The 22,901-nt window shown below is 38.4% G+C and overlaps 1 protein-coding gene across 1 annotated transcript in view; it reads right to left on the reverse strand.

Moving 5' to 3' along the window:
* The window catches only part of LOC119798661 (glypican-5-like), a gene marked incomplete at its 5' end in the record, with an annotated part of 50,040 nt that overhangs the window by 15,790 nt on the left and 11,349 nt on the right, over positions 1-22,901 (reverse strand). The window contains one exon of the mRNA XM_038308218.1: positions 17,641-17,779. Coding sequence (XP_038164146.1) covers positions 17,641-17,779 — 139 coding nt within the window. The remainder of the gene's footprint in view (positions 1-17,640; positions 17,780-22,901) is intronic.

A 22,901-nucleotide genomic window follows, 5' to 3' on the forward strand; every position in this document is an offset into this window, starting at 1 on the left:
GCTGGAGAAAGGTGGAACTTCTCCAGCTCCCAACATATATAACACTTAAGCTGCTAGAGGAAAAAAGTTTTTCCATTTTGCTGTTTTCTACTGAAGCTCATTATTCATTATGCCACATACTTATTGTTGCGATTAATTTTTTGTTATCTCTCATTTATTTTCTAAAAAGAGGTTACATAAGTCCCAGAGTCAAAGTTCTTACTGTAGCTGTGTCACCTAACTTCAGGAGGTGATCCCCTGAACTGTTGCTACAAACAACTTGTTCCACTGTCACAGATGATAAACTTTTTTGCTTTCTGTGCATTGCTGGCTCAGAATTTATCTGTTAAAAGAGTTTTGGTATAGTTTTCTGCTCAGTCTAACTTCAAAGATCTCATGTTGGTTGAGGTGGATATTCACTTCTTCTGAGTAGGGTTCTGCTGGGTGTCATTGGTAGAAGGGGCATATTCCTTTTCACTGTTGCTGCTTGAAAGCTGTATTTAGAGATTGCTGTAAACATTATTGCTGTGTTTCAAGAATATATATATATATATATATATATATATATATATATATATATATATATATATATATATATATATATATATATATATATATATATATATATATATATATATATATAATTGCATATACACTATATTGCCAAAAGTATTTGCTCACCTGCCTTGACTCACATATGAGCTTAAGTGACATCCCGTTCCTAATCCATAGGGTTCAATATGACGTCGGTCCACCCTTTGCAGCTAGAACAGCTTCAACTCTTCTGGGAAGGCTGTCCACAAGGTTTAGGAGTGTGTTTATGGGAATTTTTGACCATTCTTCCAGAAGCGCATTTGTGAGGTCGCACACTGATGTTGGACGAGAAGGCCTGGCTCTCAGTCTCCGCTCTAATTCATCCCAAAGGTGTTCTATCGGGTTGAGGTCAGGACTCTGTGCAGGCCAGTCAAGTTCATCCACACCAGACTCTGTCATCCATGTCTTTATGGACCTTGCTTTGTGCACTGGTGCACAGTGATGTTGGAAGAGGAAGGGGCCAGCTCCAAACTGTTCCCACAAAGTTGGGAGCATGGAATTGTCCAAAATGTCTTGGTATGCTGAAGCATTCAGAGTTCCTTTCACTGGAACTAAGGGGCCAAGCCCAGCTCCTGAAAAACAACCCCACACCATAATCCCCCCTCCACCAAACTTTACACTTGGCACAATGCAGTCAGACAAGTACCGTTCTCCTGGCAACCGCCAAACCCAGACCCGTCCATCAGATTGCCAGATGGAGAAGCGCGATTCGTCACTCCAGAGAACGCGTCTCCACTGCTCTAGAGTCCAGTGGCGGCGTGCTTTACACCACCGCATCCGACGCTTTGCATTGCACTTGGTGATGTATGGCTTGGATGCAGCTGCTCGACCATGGAAACCCATTCCATGAAGCTCTCTGCGCACTGTTCTTGAGCTAATCTGAAGGCCACATGAAGTTTGGAGGTCTGTAGTGATTGACTCTGCAGAAAGTTGGCGACCTCTTCGCACTATGCGCGTCAGCATCCGCTGACCCCGCTCCGTCAGTTTACGTGGCCTACCACTTCGTGGCTGAGTTGCTGTCGTTCCCAAACACTTCCATTTTCTTATAATACAGCTGACAGTTGACTGTGGAATATTTAGGAGCGAGGAAATTTCACGACTGGATTTGTTGCACAGGTGGCATCCTATCACAGTTCCACGCTGGAATTCACTGAGCTCCTGAGAGCGACCCATTCTTTCACAAATGTTTGTAAAAACAGTCTGCATGCCTAGGTGCTTGAATTTATACACCTGTGGCCATGGAAGTGATTGGAACACCTGATTCCAATAATTTGGATGGGTGAGCAAATACTTTTGGCAATATAGTGTATATATATATAATTGCATATATCTACATATATTTACATAAATATATGTGTATATTTACATATATTTTACATTAAATACAATGGATTGGTGTAAATTAAATTTTCAGGAAGCTTAACATTGAAATGATACTATCAGATTGATTTCTCATTGGAAAAAAAACAATAGCTTATGTAAAACCAGTCTAATTAAAAAAATTAGGGAAATGTAGAACATTAGTGGGTCATGCAGAAAAGGTTTAACATCTCTAAATAAGCATTATTCTCAAGCAAATATTTTGAGGAAAATAACCTCCTGTATTACTGTAGCAGTAAAATGTGTTTTAAGGAGATGCAATGTTTCCATTACTGTAGTTAAAGTAAGTCAGCAAAATTTGTGGAAGGTTGTAAGAAAAGAAATAATTTTTTCTTTAGTGACCTGTTAGGAACTTCAGAGGCATGTCCCTTGAGTGGTCAATATTAACCAATTTTCAAAACGATTTCAATTGATATTTTGGGGTATCCATTTTTAGATATGTTTCAGAGAACAGCTCTGTATTTTGGTGTTTATTTATTATGTTGAATCCAATGCAAAATGAAGATCTCTGTGTTACTGTTTCACAAGAACACTTAAGTTTCCAGGAACTCACGTAATACGTTATATTATGTTACATAATGTTTTAGTATTCCACTGTATGGAAGTACAGTAGATGATGCAAAGTGGAGAAGAGGCAGGATTAATTTACATTGCTGCATATCTATATCACTGTTATCATTACCTAAAAATTTATGTCACTTTTATTTTATTTTGGCAAACAAACATAGACAGACAAAGAAACATTTTATCTAAAAATGTTTTCTTAAATATTGAAACTTTGTATGTATAAAACAGTATAAACAAGAACGATACTTCATTCCTAATGGGAAACATGTAAGAGCGAAAGAGTGCCAAATCTGAGGCCTGGGTAGGATACATATCATTGCCCAAAGCTACCATAGCAACCAGCAATACAGTGTGGCAACTCCAGGGTAGAGGTCACACCAAAGGCATCTGTCAGGGCTATTGAGCTTCTAGGCCAGAAAAAAATTTATATCCTTAGCACAGACAAAAACACAAATATACATGCGTATATTGGCATATGGGCCTCTGGGAACACAGTGACCTGTACTGTTTATAGGGAAAGATTTGCAAGACAATTTGAACAGTTTAGGAGAAAGCAAACTCTATCTAGCAGTTAAATGTCCAGCATGTCTGTGTATTGCATGCAAATGCAAGCACATATACACAAATATCACCAAACCATGGTACAAAGAATACACATAACACCTGTGTGCTCACTGAGATACCAGATGCCTCATTCCATTGGCAGGTGTCAGGTTGTCCTTGCAGACAGACAAGCATGAAGGATGCAGAAATAAACTCACATTTATTATCATTCACCCTGTCTTTTACCATCCTACAAGGACATGCACACCTTTCATCATCATCTATTATAGTCCACCATTATAGGCAACAGGAAGTGTACATAGCGTACCAATTAAAAAATTCTTTTTTTTCTGACATTTGTGAAAACACTATATCAATAAGCAGACTGAAGATAAATACTTTCCAATGAATCTATGCTGCTATTTTGTTTTGTTTTTTAGAAAATAGATTTTGATATAATTTGTGATCATACCAACAACAGCAACTGTACACTCAGTGAAATTTTCTTACTAAGTTTTTTCTGAACAGTAATCTCCTAAATAAAACTATAGAAATGAAGCTGGCCCCTAAGGAATAGTAATTACTCAAAATCAGCAGGTTTCCTCTGAAGACTTAAAAAAAAAAAGTAAAAACAAACCACTGGACTTGGTTTCCAAGTTTGAAAACTTGGAAACCAAGTCCAGTGGTATATTTTTACGTTTTTTGGAATGACTATGACCTGGATGAATGAGAATCTTCACCTTGATCACTTCACTTTGATGACTTTGTTTCTATGAAAAAGTACACAGTTTTGATTTTGGTATTTTAAATAAAATTCTATAAACAAGCTAAATATTTATGAATGCTTATATAATCAGTGACTTAGCAGGACAAAAGCTGACAGTTGGTTGGTGGAAGGGAGCAAACACCAAGTCTAGGCACTATGTCTTATATGCAACAGCAAAGTTTTAGGACTCTGTAAAGTGCCAATTCATACCTATTGATAGGGATACTAAGGTTGTTAAGATGGCCCATGGTTGTAGGGGAACACGATTTGTCCCAAGAGGCCGAAAGCTCTGAAAATAGATGAAGGAGCATTGTGGCTTTATTCTGCTCATTAAACAAAGGACCTGCCCTTTTCCCTCCAAGAATTGCTGAGTTTTTAATGTGGCTTCAGCGCTCAGTCCACCTGTTGCCTTTAGATTTGGAGACGGCTCACAATTTATGACACAAAGTAATTTTTAGAGGAGGCTGTGGGGGCACTCTAACTTTATGAATGATGCAATACTGTTCAGATGCTAAGGCTGATTCAGTGTGTTCTGTCAGTGAGCCCCAGGGCAGCTGTGGCTACAATGTAGCTTGCCACCATCAGTGTGTGAGTGTGTGTGTGAATGGGTGAATGAATGTAGTGTAAAGCGCTTTGGTCAAGTCTCCTAACTTGAATAAAGGCGCTATATAAGTACATGACATTTACCATTTACCATTTAAGGCTGATTCATGGAGTGTACACTGGAAAAGCTCACAGTCGAATGTAAAGCAGCAATAGCTTTGTTTACAGTACATGTACAGACTTTCACGATTCAGATTAGAAAGCAAAAAATAATTGGATTGTATAGTTCCAATAAAACTTAAAATGTGTCATGTTAAACTTTCTTTTCTGTCATGTAAATACACCATTCTGATAGTCCATAGCGACCAGCACTTGAAGTGGAAATATGTCACACTGACTCGAGGTGCATATGCAAACTCAGCTCAGCTTGCCTCATCCAGAATAACTCGATATTTTCAAGTGTCTAGATGCAAGCCTATCAAATTGCTAATCGGCATAAACCACCCCTCTCAGTCAGATAACAATTTCCTGGTGATTAGAATATCCTTGTTTACATGATACATTTTTAATCCAACCAGACTTTTATTCTGAAAACTTAGAAGTGTCGCCTCATGGTAAGACTCCTCTGAGTTTGAAGGCATTGTTTTCAATCACAAGGAGGTGGATTGCCCATGCTGGGTTGGGTGTCAGTCACTGGTTCAGGTTAGTTAGCTAATTTGTTTAGGTGTGTTGGTAACAAGTTCACAAGTAATAGTTTCATGCAGAGGGAGATGGAAATATAGATATTGGCTACTTTTTTCTGTGATGGTGAATCTCTGGAAAAATGCATACAGTGAAGCTCTAAATTATTGGTTTTCACCCCCATGAGCGGTACGGATATTTGTAACAAAGGAAGTGTGCAAAACCGTTTTACAATCAGCTCAAATGAGCATACTTCCTAGTTTAGCTAGTACAGCCCTTGACATACGGTTAAATATTATTTCATCTGAGGGAACTTGAAGTAGAGTTTTATGTATCTCTTTTAGCCTTGGAACAACTTTGATTCTTCAGATTGTGCTGGAAAGTGTTAGAATCAGAAAGATAAAGAAGGGTGTCTGTGTTTCCCTCCTGGAGCTGTTACTCCCACTACCATATCTTAGATATACACAAGACAACAAATGGATAGATGTTTTATGGGGATAGGAGCTTACAAATGGGAGGCAATGATATACACACAAAATGAGATTGCAGAAATTAAAGTGCAGCTCTGTGTTGACTGGTAAATGTGCCTTAAATAAAACTCATTTAAGAAATGCTTGCCATATTTACTTCAAACTAATGTAAGCTAACAGTTAGGGTGCTGTTATGTCATAACTGTTTTATTTTGTGGGTGCATTTAAAATACTCTGGTGTACTGTAGTCTTCCTTGTTCACCCACTGCAGGTTTATAGTATGTAAATGCAATATGCATTGAATAAGCAGTCAGAGATTCTTTCTGTTTGATCTGTAATTAGCTAGTTTGGTGTGAAGCCCAACCTTTCCCAGCCCTCAGGCCTGACAGCCTGTTCCAGGTACAATTAAAATAACATATTTGCATTGGATAACAGTGGGCCTTTGTTGTTCTGTCTAAACGTAATGGCCTTTTTTATGTACTTCTCACATTGCAGTGGTTTGAAACAAGACTAAACCAATACATGCCAATACTTGCTCTATATACCTTTGTATTTTTCAATATCATTGGAATGTCTATCTTTATTTACTTAGTACTGCCTTACAGCAGGAAGGCCAGTTTATATATTAATAGGATATGAACTGACCAAGGGCATACAGTCCAAGCAGTCTCTTGAGCTAAGACGCTGGAAAGCAAAATGTAGAAAATGGCTATGAGCTGTCTATTTTCCCTCCATCACACCCCAACAGTGCTTATAATTACTGATTCATATTTGTGGTTTGTTTTTATCTGATCCAAAGTCAGATAAAATTGAAGCATTCATAACTGCTTTGTGTGTTATCATGTCAATTAAACTGGCCCTGTACCTGCAATACATGTTTTGTACAAACAACACCACAACTACATACACAGGGTGAGGTGATGACACCGGGTCATCATCCTGATTCATTCCTTACTCATACAGACTACAATAGAGTACTTGGCTTACACACTCAGTGGGGCGCAAGGCTGCTGCCCCACTCACCCAATGACAATGATTAAGACATAAAAAAAACAGATAAAAATGTATATGTATGTACAGGTGCTGGTCATAAAATTAGAATATCATGAAAAAGTAGATTGATTTCAGTAATTCCATTTAAAAAGTGAAACTTGTATATTATATTCATACATTACATACAAACTCATATATTTCAGATGTTTATTTTGTTTAATTTTGATGATTACAAATGACAACAAATGAAAATCTCAAATTCATCATATCAGAAAATTAGAATATTGTGAAAAGGTTCAAAATTGATGGCCCCTGGTGCCACACTCTAATCAGCTAATTAACTCAAACCACCTGCAAAAGCCTTTAAATTGTCTTTCAGTCTAGTTCTATAGGCTACACAATCATGGGGAAGACTGCTGACTTGACAGTTGTCCAAAAGACGACCATCGACACCTTGCACAAGGAGGGCAAGACACAAAAGGTCATCGCTAAAGAGGCTGGCTGTTCACAGAGCTCAGTGTCCAAGCACATTAATAGAGAGGCGAAGGGAAGGAAAAGATGTGGTCGAAAAAAGTGTACAAGCAAGAGAGATAACCGCACCCTGGAGAGGATTGTGAAACAAAACCCATTCAAAAATGTGGGGGAGATTCACAAAGAGTGGACTGCAGCTGGAGTGAGTGCTTCAAGAACCACCACACACAGACGTATGAAAGACATGGGTTTCTGCTGTCGCATTCCTTGTGTCAAGCCACTCTTGAACCACAGACAGCGTCAGAAGCGTCTTCCCTGGGCTAAAGAGAAACAGGACTGGACTGCTGGTGAGTGGTCCAAAGTCATGTTCTCTGATGAAAGTAAATTTTGCATTTCCTTTGGAAATCAAGGTCCCAGAGTCTGGAGGAAAAGAAGAGAGGCACTTCATCCACGTTGCTTGAAGTCCAGTGTAAAGTTTCCACAGTCAGTGATGGTTTGGGGTGCCATGTCATCTGCTGGTGTTGGTCCATTGTGTTTTCTGAGGTCCAGGGTCAACGCAGCCACATACCAGGAAGTTTTAGAGCACTTCATGCTTCCTGCAGCTGACCAACTTTTTGGAGATGCAGATTTCATTTTCCAACAGGACTTGGCACCTGCACACAGTGCCAAAGCTACCAGTACCTGGTTGAAGGACCATGGTATCCCTGTTCTTAATTGGCCAGCAAACTCTCCTGACCTTAACCCCATAGAAAATCTATGGGGTATTGTGAAGAAGAAGATGCAATACACCAGACCCAACAATTCAGAAGAGCTAAAAGCCACTATTAGAGCAACCTGGGCTATCATAACACCTGAGCAGTGCCACAGACTGATCGACTCCATGCCATGCCGCATTGCTGCAGTAATACAGGCCAAAGGAGGCCCAACTAAATACTGAGTGCTGTACATGCTCATACTTTTCATGTTCATACTTTTCAGTTGGCCAACATTTCTATAAATCCTTTGTTTTTATTGGTCTTCAGTAATATTCTAATTTTCTGATATGATGAATTCGAGATTTTCATTTGTTGTCATTTGTAATCATCAAAATTAAACAAAATAAACATCTGAAATATATGAGTTTGTATGTAATGTATGAATATAATATACAAGTTTCACTTTTTAAATGGAATTACTGAAATCAATCTATTTTTTCATGATATTCTAATTTTATGACCAGCACCTGTATGTCTATTTTGAAGTTGCAGTATAGCCCCCCTTGGAGGAAACTCCACAAGCCACCACTGTTTAGCACCCTACATGGAAATGGCTCAAATCTGATTTTTTGGGGCTTGAAAAGATCAAAATAAAATTTTCCACTTCATTCTCTGTCTAGAACTCCCAAGGCTGTCATTTTGACGGTTCTGATATTTTAAAGGGAAAGAACTTTATTTACATTAATCATATGTTGGTCATGTTACCTGACATTTACTGCTTCTATATTTCCTTCATTTTCACCTAAATAAAATTTTTATTTCAAACTTTGAACCTGTGTAGTAAAACACATGAGCCATTTATATATATTTTAAATATATATTTAGACCACATTTAATAATAGCATACAATACAGCCTTTCAAAAATATATATCTAGACCTATTTTAAAGTTTACATATTCACAATGGGTTTATACGGCACACTATAACAATTTCAGTTGATGACATCATCACTAATCATGCGGTCCATTGGGAAAAATGTCACCTGTCAAATTGACGGCCAGTGGGAGTTCTAGTCGTATCAGAAATCTGGGAGTCCTAGTGTTAAAAAATGTTTGTCTTCACTGTAGGTCATAGCCATATCTAGTCCCTGCTTGTTATTCGCCATGCAAAATTATTTTATTTTTCAAACAAACTGAATAACTGGATAACCAAAATAATGGATGAAAAAAAAGAATAATTTCTGTTGTAATCCCTATATGTTTATTCAATAATTGAGGAGCAATGGGTTTATCCATCGATCCATCCCCTGACATGCTTGTCCCAATTGGGCGCTGGTGCCTATCTCCAGCTGTCAATGGGCGAGAGGCAGGGTACACCCTGGACAGGTTGCCAGTCCATCGCAGGGCAACACAGAGACAAACAGGACGTACAACCATTCATGCCTAAGGAGAATCTAAAGAAGCCAATTAACCTAACACTCATGTTTTTGGACTGTGGGAGGAAGCCGGAGTACCCGGAGAGAACCCACACATGCTCAGAACATGCAAACTCCATGCAGAAAGACCCCGGGCTGGGAATCGAACCCAAGGCAGCAGTGCTACCCACTACGTCACTGAGCAGCCCACTGTGTCCCTGAGCAGCCCACTGAGCAGCCCACTGCGATCCTGAGCAGCCCACTGCGTCACTGAGCAGCAATGGGGTTAGTAAATTGAAAATCTTATTTATTTTGTCAATATATTGTTTGTACTTAAAATGCAATTACCTGGAATCTATTTATTGCAGAACCTCAAATTAAGTCCTATCCCTAATAATAAAATATCAGATTTGTTTAAAATTGACATGATTTTTAATAAATAATATTATATTGCGATACATATAGATATCAAATTGTTCTCCACCACTAATGTTAAGCATGAAGTACATTCAGTTTTGCAGCAGTTAGCCATTGTAGTCTGATATCAGTAAATGCCCTATATTTAAATTAGTATTTTCTGCTGTATTAAATTTAGTTGGATGCCCAATATAAAAACTCAGGACTCTTTGCCCTCAGCCTTCCAGGTGCTGTCACTGATCTCACGCCAACACATCTCTATACACTCATAACTTTGTCAATGCAGTCTTTAAATATCAAATAAGATAGATTAAGAAACAGGTGGAAAAATTATTCTGTCAAAAAAACTTGCCTTAACCCTTTCTGGCAAAAGTTATATTTTCTTTAAAAAAATCAATATGCATCTCGTAAGTCGCCAAATGCTACAGTTAAATTTGATTCCAGGGTAAATTGGAAAAAGGGGTGCACATAATAACTTTCAAGTTAGATTGAATTTGCAGTTTTCAACAAGGAGACTACTATAGACACATTTTTTTTAGCATTTCAAAAATTAGGTTAACTGAATTAAAATCTGGATAAACACATCTTGAGATAAATAAGTGTTTGTTGTATTACTGTAGCTCTCTAGCTGTCTAGTGGTGCAGTTCATGCTTTTGTGTGGCTATGGGATCAGAGCCCTGAGTCACTGGCATGCTATCTGCTTTTGTTGGTTAACTTTCCAGCAGTCACACAAAGCTCTTAATTGTATGGATATTTTTCACTAATTTCCGTGGTTTGTTACTCACACCACAAGCCTCCATTTTATAGCCTACTGCTACACCAGATAGTCTGGCGGTTGGCCTGCTGGGGAAGCTTAGTCATACAAGACCCACAAATACTGCTTTAAAACGAAGTGATGATGTTTGCTAATGAGAGCTAAGCTCCTCCGATGACCAGCGCCTTGGGAGCATTTTCAGTTGATATAGTCCAAGCAGGTGCTATAAAACCAGAGGGAAAAGCATGTTCGCCAGGAAAAACAAGGAGTCCATCGAGAGGTAGGACAACTTAAACAATCATCATCATCATCATCCTCATCATCATCATCATCATCATCATCATCACCATCATCATCATCGTCATCATCGTAATAGTTGACAACAGTAACTTACTGTAAAACTAAAAAGAAACATTTTTGTGATTTGAAGTATCGTATGTTTAATAGATTACAATATATATAATATATAATATATATATAATTTATTTAATACGTCTAAGTTTAAAAGTTTTTGTTTTCTAAAACCATTTTAATTTATATTTTTCTCAAGATAGAAGCCAAAACTTAACTTATATACATTTTTATACAGTTTTCATGCAGGAAAAAGCACTCTGCTAAAATGGCTTGAAGTATTATGAATTCCTACCACGTTTATCTACAAACCACGCTATCTTCCTGTCCATTAAAAGTTATTCCAGATCCTGTTGTTCCTTCTTCTACAACACCACTCTTCCCGGAGGAACATTCACTGATCCCGTTGAGCCATAGATAAAAAAGTAAGGGAAATGGCAGCCCCACTAGTAATATCCGCACCTGGGACACAGCCACTACATCTGTTGGCCAGCCAACTTCTATGCACACAGTCTACAGGAGGAACCATGGAGGGGGGAAAATCCAGGGTTAGTGGAGTTCTGGGAAACCACACAGAGATTTCAAGCACCAAATCCACCACGTATGTTCTTAAACCTTCTCTCTCACGGTAAACCAAGCCATTGAATTCTATACTGAATTTATGTTCTCTGATACTTATCTATTATCTCACATGTATCTCATTACTCATTAATGTGAACAAATTAAAATTCTCCTGACAGAAAAGATATAAACCGGCCTAGTGCTGTTCCCGAAAATCCTAAAGAAATTTCAATGGGTTCTAAAAGAATATTGAGATAAACTGTATCAAATACAGCACTAGCATCTAACAGGACAAGTACAGATGCAGTTGGCAAGGATCTAGGACTTTCTGTGGAATGTCATCCAGCTGTTCTGGGTCCCTGGCTGTTCAGAAGCTGCTAGAGGACCACTAAGTGGATGTGTCACTGTGGTGGTAGTCTTGACTCCAAAGCTACAAAAATACTATAGTAATTACAGGTACTGTTATCACTAAAGGAGGCAGAGGGATAACTAAACATCTGACACATACAGCAGGAGAGAGGAGGGGGAGCTTTAGAGAGTCTGGGAAAGCTAGCACTAGGCTGGCTACCCCTTACCACTACGTAGATATAAAACGCATGTAAACTTAAAAAGTTGTGAGAAAAGTGCACCAGGAGAACATATTTTTAAAAGTGCTTCTGTACAGTTAAAGTAACTTAGATATATCACGGAGAAGAGAAATAAGCTCAAATAGAGTCTACACAGAATCCCAGATGATAGGTCAACATCACAAAAATAGGTAACATGGAAAGAACGCAGGATGCTGCAATCGAGGACTGAAGTTGCCCCTCCCTCCCCACACTTTAGTCTCTTTAAAGTAGAAAAACAGGATTTTTTTACTGCCTTTTATTTTTTTCTCACTACTGCTCCAAAGCACAACACTGACTTGTTGTGACTAAGAGATTTCATCAGATTCACCATAATTAGCTTGTTATCTCTAACACTCCTCCTAAAATACATTGAGCCAAACCTCTAGGTCCTTCACAGAACAGCTTTTTTTCATGTATACCAAGGTAAATTTACAATGCAGTGACTCTGTTTACTATTGTATGGAGTTTTAAATGTGTTTGCCTCCACGGAGTTTTGTTCAAGAGTGGTAGAATGAAGAAAGTTAAGTAGCTAAATTGAATTCCACCCTGATCTGGTTTTTGTTATTGAAAAAAGATAACAACATATCATTTCCCATTCACTTCGCAATGATCCAATAAAAAATTATTTGTTTATTTTGGATTAATAGATAAAATCATACTAGTGCATGCACTTTAGTTATAGATGTGATAGTAGCATGACAGTATACTGTACAGTAGGATATGGATACTTTGCAAGGCACTGTTGTACCAGAAACACTACTGTTTAGTCTTCTGGCAGTGGTCATACTAACTGCATCTGCATTTGTGTGTGAATAAGGAGTTGAAGTGACAATAATTATTAAATAATAATAAAAAATGATAATCATTATTAAATAGCAGAAAGCTTATATGTAATGTTGTGTTTCAAATATGCCACGTTCCTTCAAGTTTGTCTTTGCCCTCTTGGTGGCATCACAGAAGTAGATTTGGAAATGAAAAGATGCTGTAAGACTGTGACAGTTCTAAGGATTGCCCCCACCCCAACAAATAACTTAAAGCAAAATGCCTAACCCAAGAGAATGCCAGCTTGTAAAAAAAAAAAAAACAACAACAAAAAAAAAAACAGAAGAAATCTGATATGGTCTTCAACACCTGACACATAGAACATTGGCATAGGGGATATAAGCATCCACCTTTCGTTGAGCCCGAAGTCCTGGCTGGACTGACGGTTTAGTGCTCAGGTTTCTGGATCTGGCTGACGCCTTTGAGAACACTTTAAATAATTGGCCCCTGTTCTCCCTGGAAAAACTGTTGAACTGGATGTTCAAATTCATTATTATTTAGTAGTTAATTGATTGCATATTATTTTTCTACTACATATGCAATAAATTGGTATTGTTTTAGGCAATTTCCACATGTGAACCTTTTGGCCAATTCATGTACAACAAATTGGCAACACCTTGTAATTTAATTTTCTTAAACTTTGATAATTGCCTGGAATCTCTTTAGGAAATGTCCTGCAATGAGCATTTTTTGCTTTTTTTTCACAGATTTGTAAAAAAAAACTCAGACAGGACTGTTTTACCCATGAGAAAGGAAGGAAAAAAAATCTTGATGAATCAACATTTAAAAAATCTCTTTTTTCTAATAGAGAGATAGTGGTCTGAAATACCATGAAAAGTGTTTTAGAGATTAATGTGTAATGAGCCATCTACAAATGAATAGCCCCTTTGAAAGCTGCATTGTAAATTTTCCCATGGATAATGCAGTTAATAAGCCCTGATCACGCCACAAAATGTACCACAGAAGAGGCACTCATAGACTCAGAGAAGAGGGATAATACGTTTCATTAAAGACTTGCCGATCTTTCCTCTCTACCATGATTGTCAAAATGGTGGTTTGAACATGACCAGACCTTGTTTAGCTGGCACACATTACAACAGCGTGTCCCCTGGCAAGACAAGTAAGATCACAGTTAAGATCAAACAGGGATTAAAGCAGACAGTCATACTACTCATTCTTATAGAGAGAAATATTTTATATGAAAATATATATTTCTGTTAAGTATGGTAGAAAATTAATATTTAAGCAATTCCATAAATAGATATCCTATTTTTTTTAAATAAGCAATCAATCCTTTCTGAGTTATGTGTGATAAATCAATCTTTTCTTTGTAGATTAGAACTGTTAACAAGGTTTTTTTTTCTTGTAACAAAAAAGGATGGTATAGTTAGAGAAAAGTCCATTATGACATGGACTTTTAGAGTGCTGAATCTCAAGAAAATGTCTTCAAACTTTACTAAGCCAAAAGAACATAATTTCTACCATTATCGCCAAAATAAAAAAGCTAATCTGCTGTAGGAAAGCAAGCCCAACTTTTAGCTTGAAATAATGATAACCAAGCCAATGCCGAAAAATCAGAAACAGTGGTGTTGTTTGACAGATACGTCAATTGGTTAAAATCCTTTGCCAGACTGATCAACTGAGAAAGGCACCACAGTGCAGAGTATTTTTGGGACTTTCAGACGCCTGAAAGAGACTGTAGGTGTGAAAATCCTGATTTGTGTCTACGAAACAAATAAAACCCCTGATGTGTGGCCTGCTGCTAAAAGCTAGAGAAAAACTCAAGCATGGCATGACATTTATATCAAAATACCAACGAGCAAATAAACATACTCACATGTATGTTAAACTGTTTCTGCACATGGTTTATCTACCACTGCTTAACTAAATCACACATGCATAAGAAAATGCTGCTTCTATTATGATCTTGGCACCTTTAGGATGGGTTTTTGCCTTGTTGCTCTCCTCTGCTTTGCTCCGGGCCTTTGCTCATTAGCTCTTATCACATCCACCCGTTCCTGCTGCTACTTAAGCCTCAGGACCCCAGCCTTTGGTGTCAGATTATTCAAGAGTCTTAGCGAAACTAACTCTAGGGTTCCCTGTGTTTAGTTTTGCCAGTTCCTGATCTGTTTTCTGCCAAAGGACTTTCTCCTCGTGTGAAATAAAATGTGTTTTGACAGGCTGGGTGGAGACAAACCTCTTCTGTGAGCCTCCTCCTGAATGGGCCTTTCAGACAAGATCATACAGGAAGTAGTGTCAGGAAACTGATCGATTTCAGTTTGTTCACGTTAATGAAAAATCTTCCTCATGCTCAAAAGTCACCTGTGTAGTACCACAGGGATCAGTGCTAGGACCAATTCTCTTTACTATGTATGTGCTCCCAATATGAAGAGTTATTAGACAGCATGGGATTAATTTCCACTGTTATACTGATGATACCCAGCCATATCTGTCTATAAATTCAGATGAAGCTAACCCATTACATAGGCATGTCTTGTAGACATAAAAACCTGGATGACTCTTCAGTTTCTGCTTCTGAATGCAGACAAAACAGAATTTATAGTCTTTGGAACATAGTCTTTGAAAAATAAGCTGATTAGTCAGTCACTTCATTTGGATGGGATTAAACTGACTTCAGATAATAAAGTAAAAAGTCTTGGTGTTATTTTTGATCAGGACCTGTCATTTAAATCCCATATCAAAGAGGTTTTCAGAATTTCCTTCTTTCATCTGCGTAATATTGCAAAAATTAGTAATATCCTGTCCAGGGGTGATACTGAGAAACTAGTCCAAGCATTTGTTACTTCATGGACTATTGTAATTATTTAACATCAGGAAGTCCACAAACTGTAATGAAAAGCCTTCAGCTGATCCAAAATGCTGCAGCCAGAGTTCTGATGAAAATTAAAAAGAGAGATCATATCTCTCCTATCCTGGCTTCTCTTCATTGGATTCCTGTTAAATCGAGAATAGAATTTAAAATCCTTCTTCTCACATATAAAGCCTTAAATGGCTAATCTTCATCTTATATCAGAGATCTTATGTTTACTAATAGAGCACTTTGCTCCCAATCATCAGGTTTACTAGTGGTTCCTAGAATTTCTAAAAGTAGAATGGGAGGCAGATCTCTTTGTTATCAGGCTCCTCTCCTGTGGAACCAACTACCAGTTTTAGTCCGTGAGGCAGACACCCTTTCTACTTTTAAGGGTAGGCTTAAAACTTTCCCTTTTGATAAAGCTTATAGTTAGAATGGCTCAGGTTATCCAGAGCTATCTCTATAGTTATGCTGCTATAGGCTTAGACTTATGGAGAACATAGGGACCCCTATTTCATCATTCTGCTTCATTCAATCTATATTCTCCCACTCTGCAGAATTTGTTAATTTAATCTCTAACGTTATGCTCTCTCTGCTTTTTATCATAGTAGCTTTCCCTCATCTTTTCCTGTTTGGCTGTGACACCATGCTGGAGAGAAATATCAGCTGTGCTGCTGCCACCTTTGTTTATAGATTTTGGAGATCTGCCTGTTTTTCCAGTGTAATCCTGTTTCTCTGACTGTGACGGGCTGGATGTGCTCTCTTCCTCCTCTGACATGGGAGCTGGCTCGGAGCTCGTCTGCCTGGCTGTGTGTTTCCTGGACGGGGCCACCTTTTATAGCTGCTTTTTGTGTCTCTGCTTCAGTCTCCTTGAACCCCAGTCGGCCTCGGCAGATGGCTGCTCACACTGAGCCTGGTTCTGCTGGAGGTTTCTTCCTGTTAAAAGGGAGTTTTTCCTCTCAACTGTCCCTACCAGCATGCTTAGTGTGAGGGATTGCATTCGAGTCAATGAGTCAATGCAATTAACTGGTTTTCCATAGATAGAAAACTGAATCAATTTGACTGTATGATCTGGTGAACTGTAAATTGCCTTTTGGCCCTATATACATAAACTGAATTGAATTGAATAATTTCAGTCCATTGTAAAAAAAAGAAAAAAAGAAAAGAAAATATAGAAGAGGAAAATTGCACAGTAACACATTTACACTGGGTTTTCAAAGTTATCGTAGTACTTAAAACTAAACAGATAGGCAACTGTGCAGTAACCCACCTTATTACTATGGGGGGTAAGGAATTAGACACATGAAACAGTCCTGTCAGAGTTGTAATACAGTTGATAATTTGAAAACATTCAATATAGAAATGGGGTCTTAGAACAGAGTTGACAGTGACTAAAAAAGTTTTAATAGAGTGACATTTTATGGTGTTTTATCAGTCATAGCTTTTATACCTTTTGCAGAAAAATATCATATTACCATGAGCTTTTTAAAAATAGTTCATAAATCCTCATAGTAGATCCTCAATAGCTAGTCTGTAACCCAGATGAGCAGATTTTAGCATTACTGGAAAGAGCCACTTCGAAAAAGTATCGATAAATCGGATTTCTAAACTGTAGCTGGTCAGGCTATTCTTTTCTAGTATTATATTTGTCTGGAAATTATGCTGATAGACTCAAGATCACCTGATTGGGTATTTCGACTAATTTGTTAGATTGATAATGTTACAGACCTCTACCAACATACCTTTTACACTGTTGTAACAACACACCTTTTTCAAAAGTACTCTTGTAGAAGCGTAGGTACACAATATCTGTTTATATCTGAAATCTATCCCACAGAATAAGTTAGAGTATTTTAAATTAAATGGGAGCTCCCTCTAACTCATTTGTAGCCTTCCTTCCCAGTGTGGATTTACAGTAAAACCTCTAAATACAAAGTTATTTTATGTTTTAAAAGGAAGCTTGTACCTAAAATTTCTATTTAGAAACATTTGTACTTTATACACAAAATAAAAAAAATAAATAATTACTCCTCACTTCTCCCAAATCCCAGATGTATCAAATAGATTATAAGAGAAAGGTGCAGCTTGAATTCAGATTGTTTAACAGTACTCTATGGTTTTGGAAATCTCTTTGAATGTTTCTTAAACAAGAAGTCCTGAGCTAAACTCTGAATATAATCTGTTTATGTAAAGAAAAGAAGACTCTTGTGCTTACAGTCATGCTCTTCACCATCCCCTGAACTTTGGCAGCCATCTTCATCATCACAGTCTGTGGTGCTTCCTTGTTCTTCCCCGCTACCCAGTTCTTCCCAGATTTCAATTTCACCAAGTTCAGGGAACTTCTCCTGGGTTTCCTACAAAGAACATATGGCATCAGCATGACCAGAAGAACATTTTGGGCTAGAAATGCATTTTCAAGAGTGATGAGAGTTATGAGAAGATAAACAACAGGCCAGAACCACTGGGGAAAAAAGGAAGCTTAAAAAAATATATATTGAAAAGGGCAAATAAACAGCATAAAAGACACAAAACATTCCAAAATTATGAGAACTTGTACGATATATAAAACCATCCTTGGTTATATGGGAGAGAATTGTTCTATGTGTGCTCATTTCAATAGATTAAACAAAGCCTTTTTTGCTTGGGTGTATCAAGTTTTCTAAATGTTGGATTAAGCTCAAAATATCCTGGGGTAGATCAACATGGGTGTTTCATGACAACAAAGCCCCGAGGTGGTAGGATCGTGTGCTCCATATATTCCCAACCATCTTTTCAAAGAAGCATTTGCTCAAACAAAACAAAAAAAACACCAAAACTTTCATTTATGCAAGCACTCTATTTGAATAAAATACAGATTTATGTTGGTCACATCATAGGGAATCTGTTGCACCCCAAGAGGTAGAAGAAAACTTAATCCAAACTATTGAATGCATGGAATCACAGACATTCTTTTAGTTGACGCTGCAGTTTTTACACATCATTCTGCAAAGACACTGGTACCATTAGTAGGACCAGCTGTAATAACTGAGATTCAGATGGGAGCTATATCTTGTAAAACATACCACGAGGTAAACAGGAGGAATAGAGAAGGAATTATTGATTAAGATTGGTGACAAATGTCCTTGCAACTGACACCAGACACTGACTCACACACTTGGCAGTGAGTATTCTCCACAACAAAACATTTTAGTACACTTTACATGCCTAAGGAGTGTTTGGGAAATAATGCAAAAAACAGCTGGCATGTTGCAGTACATGTATGGTATGTGGTAAAAACTAGGAAGCAAGGAAATTAGTTGCTACAAAGAATAAAATTAAATAGATAAAAAAAAAACTCATCCATCCATCCATCCATCCATCTTCCTCTGCTTATCCGGGGTCGGGTCGCGGGGGCAGCAGCTTAAGAAGGGAGGCCCAGACTTCCTTCTCCCCAGCCACTTCTTCCAGCTCTTCAGGAGGAACCCCAAGGCGTTCCCAGGCCAGCCGAGAAACATAGTCTCTCCAGCGTGTCCTGGGTCTTCCCCGGGGCCTCCCCCCGGTGGGACATGCCCGGAACACCTCACCAGGGAGGCGTCCAGGAGGCATCCTAAACAGATGCCCAAGCCACCTCAACTGGCTCCTCTCGACGTGGAGGAGCAGCGGCTCTACTCCGAGTCCCTCCCGGATGACCGAGCTTCTCACCCTATCTCTAAGGGAGAGCCCAGCCACCCTACGGAGGAAACCCATTTCGGCCGCTTGTATCCGCGATCTCGTTCTTTCGGTCATGACCCAGAGTTCATGACCATAGATGAGGGTAGGAACGTAGATCGACCGGTAAATCGAGAGCTTCGCTTTTTGACTCAGCTCTCTCTTCACCACGACGGACCGGTACAGCGCCCGCTTCACGGCAGACGCTGCACCAATCCGCCTGTCGACCTCCCGCTCCCTTCTTCCCTCATTCGTGAACAAGATCGCAAGATACTTAAACTCCTCCACTTGGGGCAGGACACCCCCCCTGACCCGGAGAAGGCACTCTACCCTTTTCCGGCTCAAGACCATGGCCTTGGATTTGGAGGCACCGATCCCCATCCCGGCCGCTTCACACTCGGCTGCGAACCGATCCAGCGAGAGCTGCAGATCACGACCTGATGAAGCCAATAGGACCACATCATCTGCAAAAAGCAGAGACGCAATCCTAAGGCCACCAAAACGGATCCCCTCAACACCTTGGCTGCGCCTAGAAATTCTGTCCATGAAGGTAATGAACAGATGAAAAAAACTCATCCAAAAAAGCAAAAACTCTGCCCCTCTATAATATCTGAAAAATATATTATTCGACATATACCAACATAGGTAAGAACATTAAATGAACAACTTAAAATGTTGGTAATAAATAAAGTTGTTGGCCGCTTTTTAAAAAAAGTAGGATATTCGTTATATTTATATTTTTTATCATTCATTCAAAGTATTCTTAAACTCTACAACTTTATACTTTGTTAGGCATAATAGATCTATAAACTTCTCAAAAAATTATAGTTGTTCCTATATAAAATTTAATTCCTATGTAATAGTATAAGACGCAATTCCATTTGTTAGGTGTAGGAGAATAGGAAGATACAGAGTAACCTAAGTAGATATAATAGCCCAGATTGATAATAAATAATAAAGTTAGTTTTGTCAAGGGCCAGGCTAATAAAGGAAATGCATGTTCTTATTCAGAGGTAAAAGTTGCAGCAGGGAACTGAGGCTGAGTTTTTTGATAAGATAGGTGTGTTAAATGATGACAGAGGACAGATAACTGCCCACCTGGCAGACACATAGTACATTGAAGTACAATGTTTTCCAATCTCATTGTCATTCTGTTGACACACAGGAAAACATGAGCCACAGCTCTGTAACTGTACCATTTTTCTGCTAAACTTTGATTAAATCATGTTAAAGTTCAGGACTTAAAAATAAGTGTGGATATTTTGCTCTAGAGGAAGGATAATGCAAATGTTCCTTAACCTAGCATTTAAACTGTGCATTCTCCTTGACATCAAATGCAGCCAGCAAACAAGACTTTTAACTGCGGTGATTGCGATTAAGCCCAAGCAATCACATACTAGAGCACACAGTGACTTGTTAATTGTATTCTTTTATCTACACGGCAAACCTAACAACAAGACCTAACTATCACAAACCTAACTATTGGTTTGTGATCTATTGTTAAAGATGTGCCATTATACATACAGAAGACGTACAACAAAATTTCATAGAACAAATCAATCAGCCCTCAGAGAGAAATTTGCAGATTGTTTTGAGAAGATTGAAAAGGAAAATCTCAAAATCAAATCAACCGTAGTCACCACCCACCCTTGTTTTGTTTTAACTGCTGAAGAGATTTTGATTTATCCAGACAAGTTATCATAAAAAAAAAAAAAAAAAAAATGGTATGTATATTTAATCATACATTATCAGTAAAGAATATCTTTTTATGATTTCAATGTAAGACAGGTAAGAGAAAATTAAAGTTCTCAAAATCAGATGAAACAAATTATTATAAAACTAAATAGAGCTGACAAGCTTTTCCAAAGTGTATTAAGTACTGTTATTTTTTTGGACAGGTTTTAAGCAGCAGCTGAGCAACACACCCTTACACTACATGCTAGCACAAGCTTATTGTGTTACTAAATGTTAGTGACACCCTATTGGCTGTGACCTTATGTAATATTATGAATCATTCACAACAATGTTCTGTTTTGTTAGGCTGTTACACCCTGCACCTTTCACATGTTCAGTTAAATAAGCTTTGACTTATGTTTGGTGAGTGACAGATTTCATTTAAAAAAATGACAGTTTGAGAAATATCAGCATTTTTTCAGAGCATGTTGCAACAGCTCCTTGAATAACAAAAACAAAAAAACGTTGAGGGAAACAGCAGGCTGATCTTGTGTTTCTGGGAACCTATAGTATTTTTGACATCAAACTGAGATCAACTTGTTCTCTAAAAGCTGCTCTGACAAGGTACCATTTGAGGTCCCTAAACATGAATGCCCATTGTAATGGTAATAATCAGCCCACATGCTGGATTAGAACATGAGGAGAACAGCCTCTACAGAGCATTTAAGCTTAACATTTAAATTGTCACTTAAAGACAAATGTGACCTACTTTTAGACTTCTTAGACTTAGACTTCTTTATTTGTCATTTTGTATGCACAGGGTGCATACAGAACGAAATTGCGTTACATACAGCTTATGAACGTTGCATTGATATTTCACAATGGCACGAGTTATAGAAAAATACAAAAAGTGCAGCAGTGGTCAAAGTGTGAACAGTGCAGAGGATAAGAGACAGTGTGCAAGTTGCAGTGGTTCAGTGCAAAATGGCATTTGTGCAAAAAATGCGTTATTGAAAAATACAATGAGATGAACAATTTAAAGGGCTAAAAGTTAAAAGTTCAGCAGCATTTGATGCCCGATAATGTGCAATAGGTGCAGAGTTCGGATTGTGGATCAAAGGTTCAACAGTCTGATGGCAGTGGGGAAGAAGCTGTTGCACAACCTGGTGGATCTGCAGCGGATGCTGCGGAACCTCTTTCCAGAGGGCAGCAGGGAGAACAGTCCATGGTGGGGGTGTGAGGGGTCTTTGATGATATTACGGGCTCGGGACACACAGCGCTGTGATGAAATGTCCTTAATGGAGGGAAGAGATTATAAAGACCATTCATATTCTTCAATTTTGTTTTTAAATTTTCCAACCCTAAACAATAAGTGTCTAAATGCATTTAAACAACCATAGGTGGGCATGAGCATTAGAGTCAAAGCCAGAAAGGCTGACCCACCTAAAGTGCCTACAATGATGCCCTACATATGTATTTCTTGCAATGTTATAAATGACACTGACTCAGGTTTTCAATAAAATTGGGCATAGCCCATCCCCGGCATGAGAGGACCCATCCTGGTTATGATCTCTTCTCCAAATTCCTATGTAAAGGAGTGACCCCAAAAGGTACCCTGTTCTCCACCCTCCACCTGGAAAACAAGGGTCCAAGCACCTCAGTATCCAACCGGACCAAGCCTCAGGCCAAACATTCCTACTAGGGAATGTAGCCGATCAAAGGTGTTCAGACTGATTGATTTAGTAATGATTGATCTAGATTAATATAATCGAACAGAAGTTGCAAACGACAATCCAAGTGCTTCTCTAGTTTAAAAATGAGTCTAGGAAAATCTATTTAAAAAAAATCCACATCTTTGAATTTAATTACAGTGGCAAAAAATGTTATGGTCAAATCCAGTCTGGCTTCAGAAAGTTTGGTTGCCAGGCAAACACAGAGTCCTGTGTAGAGAGACCTGTTACTGTATTGTTGCCACAGCAGCAGGAAAAAAGAAGCAGAGCTCCTGTGAAGACTACATTCATCATCGTTTTCAAGTGGAAAGAATTTGTCCCCTCCCTGTCACATGCTGCCAGCTCCAGTCTCCAGTAACTCTTAAAAGCTCAGCACCTTGTAGAA

The sequence above is a fragment of the Cyprinodon tularosa genome, unplaced genomic scaffold (genome assembly GCF_016077235.1).
Source record: "Cyprinodon tularosa strain WSP-4 unplaced genomic scaffold, ASM1607723v1 ctg632, whole genome shotgun sequence".
NCBI lineage: Eukaryota > Metazoa > Chordata > Actinopteri > Cyprinodontiformes > Cyprinodontidae > Cyprinodon > Cyprinodon tularosa.